A 12,298-nucleotide genomic window follows, 5' to 3' on the forward strand; every position below is an offset into this window, starting at 1 on the left:
ATGGCTGAGTTGCTGTCGTTCCCAATTGCTTCCACTCTGTTATAATACCACTGACAGTTGACTGTGGAATATTTAGGAGCGAGGAAATTTCACGACTAGACTTGTTACACAGGTGGCCTCCTATCACAGTACCACGCTGGAATTCACTGAGCTCCTGAGAGCGACTCATTCTTTCACAAATGTTTGTAGAAACAGTCTGCATGCCTTGGTGCTTGATTTTATACACCTGTGGCCATGGAAGTGATTGGAACACTTGATGTCAATTATTTGGATGGGTGAGTGAATACTTTTGGCAATATAGTGTATATTCAGTTAACTATCTATATGACAAAAAACAGCAGCAGATCCTCACACACACACTTTAGCAGCTGGAACCAGACAGTATTTGGTATTTTTGTCTGAAAAATGACTGAAACAATTACTTAATCATCAAACTCGCCGCTGAGTCTGTCATTCGTTCGATTCACTGTCTTTGGAAAAAACAACCAAACAACCACAACCAAGCAGCTGAAGCAGATGAAGAATTGTGTTTATTAACTTCAGTCACATCTCTTTGCGTCATTGTGGTGTTTTTGGCTCGCTGAGGGTCAGATCTCCGGCTGACCTGGCTTATCCCGAGATAACTGAAGCTTGCAAGAGTAAGGGTCTGATCATCGCCATGTCAACAACCTCATTACCCGGCACCCCCCCTGCTGTGGTTCCTCAACAGCATTGCAGCTTGTGTCCTCACGGAAAACTGGACAGATCCTGTCGTGTTATGTTAGCAGAGACAGGGTCAAACAAACATGCACAGAAGAAGTCGTTACTAAATAACAAATGAGTACAGTTGACCTGCAGCATCCCTGAGGTACACCACGCACAAATGTGTCCTTCTTTGACCCCCCATTATGCTGTCACAGCCTCAAAAGTAGACACCACTCAGTGCCTCCTTCTTCTTCTTCTTATGTGGGAGGGGTAAGTGTGCAGCCGGACAACTAGGGCGAAGGAAAGCTACGGAGCAAGAATGAGACAAGACAGAGTGAAGAAGAGAGAAAGATAAACAGAAGGAAGTGGACTGTTGATGAGAGAGAGGAACAGAAACAGAGGGGAGAGGTAGTTTATAAAAGAAAGGAGAGACGTTGAGCAGGGAGGGAAGGAGAGGGAAACACTGGGGCTTTGTTACACTCTCACTTTTTTTTCTCTATACACACACGTACACACACATTGTACTTTGTTATTTGTGAGGACCATCATTTGACATAATACATTCCCAAGCCCGTAACTTTGAAATGAAAACTTCTTTTGTAAGTTAGGTAAACTGACCTTTTTGAAAAGAGATCTTTATAAATCAAGTCAAAAAATATGATTTCAAACTGTTTCTGAAACAAATTGTCTTATTCACGATTTTTCAAGAATCAAGTGTAATTTGTCTTGATTTTAATGAAGCATTTTGGCTCATTTTAAGATAAAGATGAAGTTTTTTGATCAAATATTTTCACTCAAGATTCACTTACTAGCTTTTTTTCCCCCATGATTTTGGTCATTTATATCTCTACCTGAGTATTAAAAGTCTTCTTAAAACAAGACAATAAAATCTGCCAGTGCTGTGAACTAACAGTCTATAACTAACTCATTGACTTGACACTGTTTTTTGACTCAATTTTCACCTTCAAGCTTTTCCGAGCTGTGCTCCATGAACCTTCTTTAGAGAATGGAACCTTCTCATTGTCATCATGTGATCTAAGTATGGAGCTTTGACAGATGATAATAGGTGGTTGTTATACACCGGTCACACCTGAGCAAGTTCCATTCGCTATATAGAAGGCCATTGAATATAATATATAATATATATCAAAAATAGAGGATTCAGTTAAGGATAAAAAATGTGAGTAATATGGAAAACTTTATTTAACACATTAAAGAAAAGGCACTACAACTTCCATATTGCTTTGAAATAAAAGAGATGTGGAGTTTTTTGGCAGGATACTCCACTACAACCTCATCTGTCTCTCAGACAAACATATTATGAAAGAAAGCAGTAGTCTCTCCTCTCCATTATTTGTCAGAAGCAGCAGATAATGAGAGCTTCTCTGGTTTTCAGCCTCAGTGAGATGCTCACATAAACAATAAGCTTAATGAGGTGTCGCTGTCATGAATAGAAACATTCCTGTCAGTGGACTCACATTTTGGCGCTTTTCATGCCAAGATGGTAGCTTTTCACATTTAAAAAAAAAAAAGTGCACTTGTTTCTTGCTATGTGTTGTTGTTTGTTGTAATTGGTGCATCCCAGTGTTCTACAGTAATATATTAACCCTTACATACTGTTCTTTTATTCTTGTTTTTTTTTTTTTTTCATTTTAAGAAATTATATAACAAAATGATGCTGGAGTTAGCATAGAAAAGCAACTGACAACAACAACAACATCAACAAAAAAGGAAGAAAACAGGACAAGACTAATACTAGTTCATCAGATATAATAGTTAAGTAGATTAATAGTTAAGTAGACTAATACCTTTATGTCAGAGGATTTATTATTCAAGTATGTAAACAGGGACAGGTACCGTATACCTATGCACATACATACATACATATACACATACATGTATACATATACCAAGCACTTACATACTGTTTAGGTCAAATTTAACCCAAATATTACGACATTTATAAAAATTTAAATATTTCTACTGTTTTTGTTTTTTTGCAACTGGAAGACATTTTCATACATAGTTTTCTGGGTTTGAGCTGAATTTATTGGAAAAATTAAAAAATGACTTTTCAAATATATTCACAGGCATTAATGTACCATAACACCATAATATAATGTACTATGTTTTCTCTTCTTAAAATTAGTGTAAAACCCTAAAGAATACACTCTCTCTGCTCTCTGTAACTTAAATAAGGATTAACTCATTTACTAATGACGGATTTATAAATACAAACTAGATTTATGGCTTAGAAATTTGGTTAAAAGACTAATAATAAGGGGATAATGTGAATATGAACAGTACGTAAGTGTTATATCCTCCAAATTGATTTGGGAGAGAGAATTATTTTCATGATGGATGAATCAGACAACAGTAAAAAAATAACCATTCGTATTTCCAAGAGTCCAGGGTAAAGTCTTACCAACAGTCCAAAATCCAGATATGCCAAATTGAACAGAGAAAAGCAGAAAATCCTCACATTTGAACCAGCAAGTGTTATATAGTTTTATTGATAATTGACTAAATGATGACTTAAATGATTAACTAGTTCTAATTTCAGTTCTATGCACTGTATATTTGGATATGTGCAACCATGAGCAGGGATATTTATGTTAGAAATACAGACATCAGTTGTTCCCTGTACTAACCTGTCTGTCACAAGGATGTGGTAAATCAAAGTTAAGCTCTTGTTCTCAGGACACTTAAAGATTTGCTTCCTTGATATTTATTGTTGGTGAACCTGAACATATGGAAATGTGCAAAAACCCCCCCCTCGTCTGCTCCTGTAGGAAACAATTGTCCCGAGGCTGCTGTGTGGAAAGTTACTACCTCTGCCTGTATTGTTTGGTAGGAAAGCTTGGATGACAGAGCGGACATGAGAACAGCAACATGGAGAATCTATCTGCTCCGAGAGAGGGAAACCCTAGACGACAAACTAAACTGACAGGGCAATGAAATGAATCCCGCTGCATTGTAAAAACAAGAACATTTGCACGTTTGTGTCAGGAGAAGATCTGCCACCATGTTACTGCTTATTTTTCCAGACCTTCGCTTTGTGGACGATAAGCAGGCTGCAGATTTGTGGCACGGCACAGATTTCCTGAACAGCAGTCTCTCTGTGTGTTTTGAGATACTTTGGGTCCATAAATGGAGGTGTGATACACACAGGACTCCTCTTGCGTCTGATGACTTCTCCAGCTGCTGCTGTGATTCATAAAGTGTCTGGGGCTGAGAACAGGGGGCTTGTAGGAGCTTTAGTGAACCCTGGGGTTCCCTTGTACACCGTCCTCCCTCACTCTGCCTCACTCTGCCGCCTGTATGTTGCGTGAGGAGCACTTGCACGAGAGTCCTAATAGTCTTCAGTATGCACCACTATGCTTTCATATACACATTTCACTACATTTACACAACAGAAAAAGGAGATAGGAGACATCCTGTGCTCTTTCACTGTAAAAAATCCCCCTGTGGAAACAAGCTAATCAAATCTAGTCATTTTCAAAATATTGACTTTCCATAAAAGTAGTTAAAAATACTCGATATAAGCAAATAAATATAAGATATATTCACCCCACACACACCCAAGCTTTGTACCTACAAGGCTCGTTCAGTGTGTTTCGACAACTGTCTAGAATCAAAATTATAAAAAGTGTCATTAAAAAAAAAGTGAGTTTAAAGTGACACTATGTAACTTTTGAGAAAGGAAGCTCCTCAATAGACTCAATAGAGGGCAATTCTCCTCAAGGCGTGTACAGTCAAGATGTCAGCTAAGATAACAGAAACTAAGCTTTAGTGGATCATAACATATCAGGTGTGGAATTAATCTGTTCATGCTCCACTTCAAGATGAGACAGAACTTTTGTATAGATGTCAAAGGCCAAAATGTGGCCTACAACAGACTATAGGTAAGCCACGTTTTTTTGGCCTAGCTGACTGCAGGAAATGCCTTTTGCTATGTTGTAAGACATATCGTAAAATGGCATGGACTGGTGAAAGGACGTGTGTGAGCTTTACGATTGGCTCATAAGGAATCGCGTAATAAAATAAAATTTTTCTAAAACAGCAACCACAAGAATTCCTTGAGCGTACAGTCATAAATATGCATAAAAAATAAAAGGCTGATGGTTCCAGTAGTACGTGAGATTGCTGTGGACAGACACATGCACGCACACAACCAAACACATGATCCCCTCCAGGCCTACACCTGGTGGAGATAATAAAAATGCAACCATCCTCCATCTGATACACTCAGTGGTTTTGCTGATGCAACCACAGTTGGTCTGATATGACCAATAGCTTTATATGGCTAATGTTAGCCTTTTTACTCATATCCCATATCTCATTTTTGCCACAGAGGTTGCCATTAAACAAATGACCAAATCCAAGATTATTTTAATACTTGTACTATTTACTTGGATATGTATTTTTATTTTTTTCCCCCCCCAGTGAAAACCTTTAATCAGTTAAAGACAAAAACATAGTATGGTCAGTCTTGTTTTTGTCTTGCCGTGAATGGTTTACATTAATCTGATTCCTGAAATCCACAAAGCCATTTATTTTTCTCTTCACATGAGTGTGACAACATTCAGACTTCCTTCTTGTGAACTCCAGATGTAAATCAATTGCATCAAGATCTGTCTCCTTGTGCTTTTACCCTTACATAAAGTTTAGGTCAAATTTGACTCATTTTGACATTTGACAGCTGTAAAAACACCTCACATGTCTTTTACTTTGAAATTTGATGACTTTTCTCGCAAGTGACGCAAAATGCACAAAAATATAAAATCATTTTAAATGTTCTACTTTTGTATAGGTGCTACAAATGTTTGTCCATTGAGGCTGTTCTGGATCAAATTGGACAAATTAATAGTTTTAATAAGATAGTAGTTTTTATGATGTAGCAGTGAAGACTGATGGCTCTAATGGTTATACAATAAACCCCACAGTTCCATAAAGTTCTTGTCATTTTAACTTTATATAAAATACATTTCCATCATTATTGCTATGTTATATTTTCATGTCTTAGGTAAAATAGGACATGATATTGTGTGATAGTAGCTGTTTAGTGGTGTAAAAGCTAAAAAATACAGTCTCTCTGCTCTCTGAAACATGAATCAAGGTTTAATCACACATTTATTGATCAGTCAGATCGACTATTGATGCTTTCTAAACACATCTGTAGTTCAAAATTTGGTATATTAGACCGGGTCAAAATTGACCCTGAACGTACTGTGACGGTGTAGAATATGAACAGTTTGTAAGGGTTAATAATCTAATGCAATGGTTGCTTTTTTGATGAGACAATATTTAGTCATCATACAACAAGATATGTCTTTGTTTCTCAAGTTGCCTGTGTTTGTAGTCTGCAAAGTCTCTAAATCATTTCATTGCTCTTCTTCTCCATCCTGCTCAGGTCCAAGGCGCTACCTTCAAACACTGGCAACACTCCTCGCTCACTTCCATCGTTAGTGAATCGGCCTCAGCTCCAACCACTTTCACCCGCAGCGCTGCCTCCTGCAGGAACCACCACCACCACCACCATCATCATCATCGGCCGACATCCCGTACCCGAGTCCAGCACCACCCCTCCCACGGCTCCCTCCCTATGGCCTGTGAGGATGTGGACGAGCAAGAGCAGTGGGCTGACCGGTCCCATCCAGACACCTGGAGGACCCAGTGGAGGGGTCACCGGTCCAACTCCCTCTTCTCTCTACCAAACCTGGGCTCAGCCAGCTCCCGCTCCACGTGCTCCTCTCCTGGGCCTCCTCCTCTTCCTCCTCACAGCCCCCACCGCAGGAGCCAGTCCCTCAACAAGTGCTCCACCCTCATCCCACCATTCCGGCTCAATGTGGACGCTCTGATCGGGGCAGAGGAGACAGATGTGGACACGGGGGATAAGGTCAATCCGAGCAGCAGTGTGGACCTGACGGTGGTGTCAGCGTACATCAAACCCAGCCTGCCGCAGCTCTCTCGGCCGGTATCGGCGCCGCCCGAAGACATCGGCCCCTCCCTCTCTCCTGGCATCCTGGAGAGCACCTACAAGGCAGCAACACTGGGCCGGATTCCCGTTTCTGTCAGAACAAACAGCTTCACACCCTCTACTTTGCTGGGGTCACATCCTCAAAGTACCTACATGAACTCAAGCGCCGCCCCATCTCTGAGTGACATTTCCATAAACCACTCAGACACTTGCAGCATTATTAGCGCGCCAGCAGAAGAGGCGGACAAGATAGACGAAGAAGAAGACCAAGAATTCTACATTTGATCAGTTTATTGTAAGCTAAAGCGACTGACTGAGGCCAGTACTGACTGATTCCAGAGTTAACACGGCTCTATTCTTCCCCCTGGTGTTTGACAGTGACATTATGAACTGGAGCATAGCACAAGCTTTATTTAATATTCTCATGTATTTGTCAATGTTGCTTTTTTTTTGCATGTAGATCTAAGCTAGATATGCTTTGTAAATGTCAGGTTATATAAAGTAAGTAAATGACATATTTAAAGGACCAATCACTTAACTGTACACAGTATTCAATAAAATGATTTCCCTTTCGTGTGTGCCGCACCACTTTAAGGGAATTTTCCAACTTTGATTCTCAAAATGATCCTTCATTTGGTGTCCACATGACAAATGTAGGTCCAATATTTACTTACAAAAAAACAAAGACATTATATTTTGATATAAGAACAACACATCCGCAGCAAAAGATGGAAGAAGCTACTGAATCTCTAGTCAAGCTTTAGTCATTCATTTGACATTCAAATGATCAATAACCCTGCAGTTGAACCTGTTTAATCAATTATTTGTTAAGGAATCATAAAACTACTTAAAAGTAATGTCATAGCCATGAAATCTTAAATACCGATCACAAATGCACACACACACACGTTTGTTTTTATATCCTCGTGAGGACTCTATTTTACACACATACACACACACACAGACACACACACACACACACCAAACTTCATGCAGTTTGAACATAGGAGACAGCAAACATGCTTATATTTATGCGTCAAGGTTTCTTTACTTCAGAAATTTAAGAGACAGTCTGCTGAATTATATCTTATGTATTCAAAGCCCTTAATTAATAAATAAGGGGAAATTGAAGAGCATGAGCAATATTTAAGGCTTCACTTTGGTTATTTTACCTTTTAAAATGATCGGTTCCATCTTATAAAGTATATAGTTTGGTCAATAGTGAAGCATGTACACAACATTTAAAAACATGTGAAGTCAGGTCACATAGGCACACTGCATAGAAAACTACAGAACAAATTAATTAAGATAGAATATCATATTTTCATATCATTAAAAAAAACCCAAAGAAAATCTTAAAACTGGGAGCAACAAATACTAACAAAACTCCAAACACTATTTAAATTTTATGTCAAAGGAGGAACGTGAGCTATTCACTAATATGGAAAGTCTCATCTTGGACTAGTTACCAACCTGTACTGTATTTTAATGCAACGCTGCCCTCTTGTGTTAAAGTTGGAGGATGACCATTTCATTTGCATATAGGACTTCAACACTACTCTTTGTTACAGTGGTGTTTTAATGAGCTGTGTCTCGGTTTGAAACTAATCTAAATGCATAAACGCAGACAATCCATCCTCAGGACTTATTAATACAGTATTATGTGTCAACACTGCTTCACTACAGTGAGGCCTGTAATACTCCTCTGTTGTCTGGGGACATTTTTAACAACCTCCTGTTTCAGCTCAGCCTGTGAAACCTGCCTCTCTCTCTCCACACTATGAGCACTTTAACAGGTGTGAGGCTGCTTGTGTGGTCTTAACACAGTCTGAAGAGGGAACTCCAATAATAGTGCACAGTGGTTGTCATGGAGAGGTCTCCTTGAGGCCTGCAGAGGTGACGTCATCGTCGACAAATCATCGCAGAGAGTGGTACAATGTGTTGCTTCGACAGTGCAGAGGTTACACACGAAGAAGTCTGGAAAACAGATTCATCTGCATGTTAAGATCCTTGAGACAATTAAACATATTTTGTACAACAATCTAAATTAAGTGGATGGAAGGTGTGCTAGATCTTTCCAAGACACATTCTTCAAAAGTAATTAGGGTGGATTAGGGTACGGTGGGATACTTTTTGCAATTCTGACTTGTTTACCATATTTAAATATGAATCCAATACATTATATCAACACCTAATATCATTATAAAAATCCCTGAGATGTTTGCTTGTTAAATCAGAAGACAATTTTTTAGATATTGTCCTCAAAAGGAAAATGGCACATGTATATATTGGTGTTCCTTGTGCCAAATGGTTTCAGAATTTGTGGATTCTGAAACCATTTGGCACAATTTGTGGAATAAATTGATTTATACAAAGCAGCCGTATCTACCAAAACGCTCTGAAATGTGCTTACCCATATTTGGTCATTTAATTTAGTAAGCCTACAATTGTTTGCTTTCTTCATCAGAAAGGTTACAAAACTAGTAGCCTGTATGTTGAAAAGTTAGCTTTAAAATAATTGAATAGAAAAAGAGATAAATGCACTGTAGCTTATAGTTGTCCCACATTAGTCAATGTCCCACATTACCCTAATCTACCCTGTTGATACTGACACAAAGTGTGTTAAGTTGCTGAGAATCACACTCAATGTTAAACCAACATTTTCCAAAGATGTCTGTTACATAATCTTTCCAGTGGAAGTACAACCACTACCTATCTGATAGTCAAATGAGTCTGCACTCGAGCTAAATGCTAACATCGGCATGCTAACAATCTTATAATGATAACACTAGCATGTTTAGTAGGTCTAATGCTCACCGTGTTGGTTTAGCGTGCTAGCATGTAAACAATAGCTAATAAGATGCACAGTACAAGTGAGGGTGGTGGGATTGTCATCAGTTTTGGAATGTCATGATAGCTGTAGATAAAAGGTCTGGAGTACAACTCAACCCCATCAAATAGTATACCAAATTTCACAGCTATCCATCTAATAGTTGTTGAGATATTACAATAAAGAACTAAAAAGTCAGCTTCATGGTGGCTCTAGAGGAAAGTCATCAGAATATAAAATCTGGTAACCATGAATGTCTGAATCAAACTGTGTTCCAAACAATCATGTATACATGTTGAGATATATCTGTATTATAGAGCATAACTGAAACCTTTTCCCTGCTGGTGCCATTAGAGGAAAGGTCAGGGGTCAGGGCTTCACTAAAGTCATTAGAACGTATCGTCTACACCAACAGATGTCAGCCTCTTTCAATCTGGACCAAAGTACTAGAACAACATTGCCACCCATAACGTAATGCTGCCAGCATGGTTAAAATGTGATTAAAAATTCAGGCATAGTGTATAACTCCCTGCAGGGGTCACCAGCATTGAATTAGTAGAGGAGCAGTAGGTTTATAATTGGGTCAATTGGTCGTGTAGAAAGCTGAAATAGTCAATGGATCAATTCAGGGAGACTAAACTAAATATAAATAAAAAACTAAACATTTTACAGCTGCAGCAACTGGATTTAATGGCCACTTGGGGGCACAAGAGATCCACAGCAAGCTGAGAGACACACATCCCTGCTGTTTGAAGTTCTTTAAAAGTTGTTTTGGCTAATGTGAGCATGTTAATAAACTGGACTTATTAATTCATAATGGATTTAACACATGGTTGTTGGCGTTGAAGTTCGTGTTTGAAATGTTTATATGGGCACAATTGCAACTGGATTCAAATGGATTTGCTATGTCCTATAATTAAATCACTGATATTCTTTATAGATGAGGTGAAAAAAAAAGGTGCCAAATGACAAAACCAATACACGTGGCTTACAAAGGTGTTGAGACACCACAAGCCTGTAGAAACAGTTTCACTTCTTTGGCATCCTGCAAAGTCTCTGAACACTACTTAAAGGGATGATGTCATTCTTCCAAAGCGTGTTCCCTCATTTGGTGCTTTGATGATGGTGGTGGAGAGAGAGAGAGAGCTGTCTGACACATTGATCTAAAATGTTCCATCGGTGTTCAGTTGTGTTGAGATTTAATGACTGTGAAGGCTGCGGCACATGAATCACATCATTGTCACACTCGCAAGCACCCTGTGTGGAATCATCTGCATTCATTATGTCTCTTCAGTCATTCATTCAGAATGTTCCTTTCATTTAGTCCCCCTGCTTTTATACTGTGCCTTGCATACAGAGGACAGCTTGTCAGTTTAGTAGTAAATGGCAGCAGATGGTGCTAAAATGTTGTACAGTTTGAAATGGCTACCACTACTTAATAATGATCTTACCTGATTCTATAAAGCTTAAAAAACCAGAACCTCCACATTTAAACTGATGCACTATTAGAACCAACATGACCTCAGACCTTATAATGGTTGTTTTTTACTGCAATAAAGTTGAGGTGTTTTCTCCATATGATCCCATATTCCTATACATATCATCCCCTCCACCTTCTTGTGCTCCAAAAATAACAGCCGGGAACATTTTTCTCATGGTTCTCCGGAGCCGTGTTCCTGCGAGGTGCAGCCTACGTGGGACACGTCCCCTCATGTCGCCCCTCTCCCAGTGCCAGCACTAGTGACTCTAATCCTCCATGGCGTACCTGGCAGATCGCTCTGGCGACACCGGCTCACAGCGCTGCTGGCGTTGTTGCAGCCTGGCCCAGCCCCACACACCAGCATCCCCTCTAATCCCTCCCTCCCTCCCCGCCTGCCTGCCTGCCCAAAGGCCCAGGAGCCTGAAGGGAAGTAGGGCACTGGAGGTGAGACTGAAAAAGTCAATCACAGCCAGGCGTGCTCAGTGCATCTCTGCTCAGTACTGAACTCTATCACTAAACCACTGTCTTTGATAGAGGCAGCTTCAAAACTATGGATACTGCATATGTTCAACTTTGCAAGCATAGTGAACTTTTCCTTCTGCCTATACTGTTGTTACTTTTCTTCTTTTTCGGCTCCTCTTTTATTCTACTCGCTATTGATCTTCATCTTCTGTTGGACTTTTTTTTTAACATCTTCTTTTGTTTTTCTTTTTGTTTTATTCTTCTTGATATCTTGCTCTTGTTATCTTCTTGTTTTTCTTCTCCTTCTACCGTTATTCTTGTTCTCCTACTTCTATTCTTGTTCTCTATCTTCTTCTCTTACTGTTGTCTCTCTTTATCTCCTGGCTTTTCTTCTTCCTCTTTTTCTTGACAAAAATTTCACCCCAAGTTGGATGAATCTGAACACATGAGAAAAAACCGCAGCGTTCCTGTGGTTTCTTGTTATTCCACATTTTAAACCCCTCCTCCTCCTCCTCCTCCTCCTCCTCCTCCTCCTCCTCCTCCTCCTCTTCCTCCTTCTCTGTTCATCATCATTTTCCCCCCCGCGAGGTCAAAGGTCACCGGGCGCAGAGGGGACTGCGCTGAGGGGTCTGAATGGAGAGCCTGGGGACAGTCTCCGCTATAGCTAGGGATTAAGTTGCTGCCGTGTGGGGATATATGGAGGTGTCGCAGAGTCACACAGACACTCATCAATTAACATATTTGGTTGTGGAAGGGGAAAACACTCATGGAATAATAATAAGCTGCTAGGGAACACAGACTGACAGGCACGTGCACCTGTTAGTTATTAGCAGGGGTGAGTCTGTTTTATTCATTTTGAATA

At 39.7% G+C, this 12,298-nt stretch overlaps 1 protein-coding gene across 1 annotated transcript in view; it reads left to right on the forward strand.

Moving 5' to 3' along the window:
* The window catches only part of LOC133993163 (protein FAM124A), a 32,437-nt gene extending 25,255 nt beyond the window's left edge, over positions 1-7,182 (forward strand). The window contains exon 4 of the mRNA XM_062432029.1: positions 6,098-7,182. Within this exon, the coding sequence (XP_062288013.1) occupies positions 6,098-6,949 (852 nt within the window). The 3' untranslated portion in view covers positions 6,950-7,182. The remainder of the gene's footprint in view (positions 1-6,097) is intronic.
* The last annotated feature ends 5,116 nt before the right edge of the window (positions 7,183-12,298 follow it).

The sequence above is a fragment of the Scomber scombrus genome, chromosome 13 (assembly GCF_963691925.1).
Source record: "Scomber scombrus chromosome 13, fScoSco1.1, whole genome shotgun sequence".
Classification (NCBI taxonomy): domain Eukaryota; kingdom Metazoa; phylum Chordata; class Actinopteri; order Scombriformes; family Scombridae; genus Scomber; species Scomber scombrus.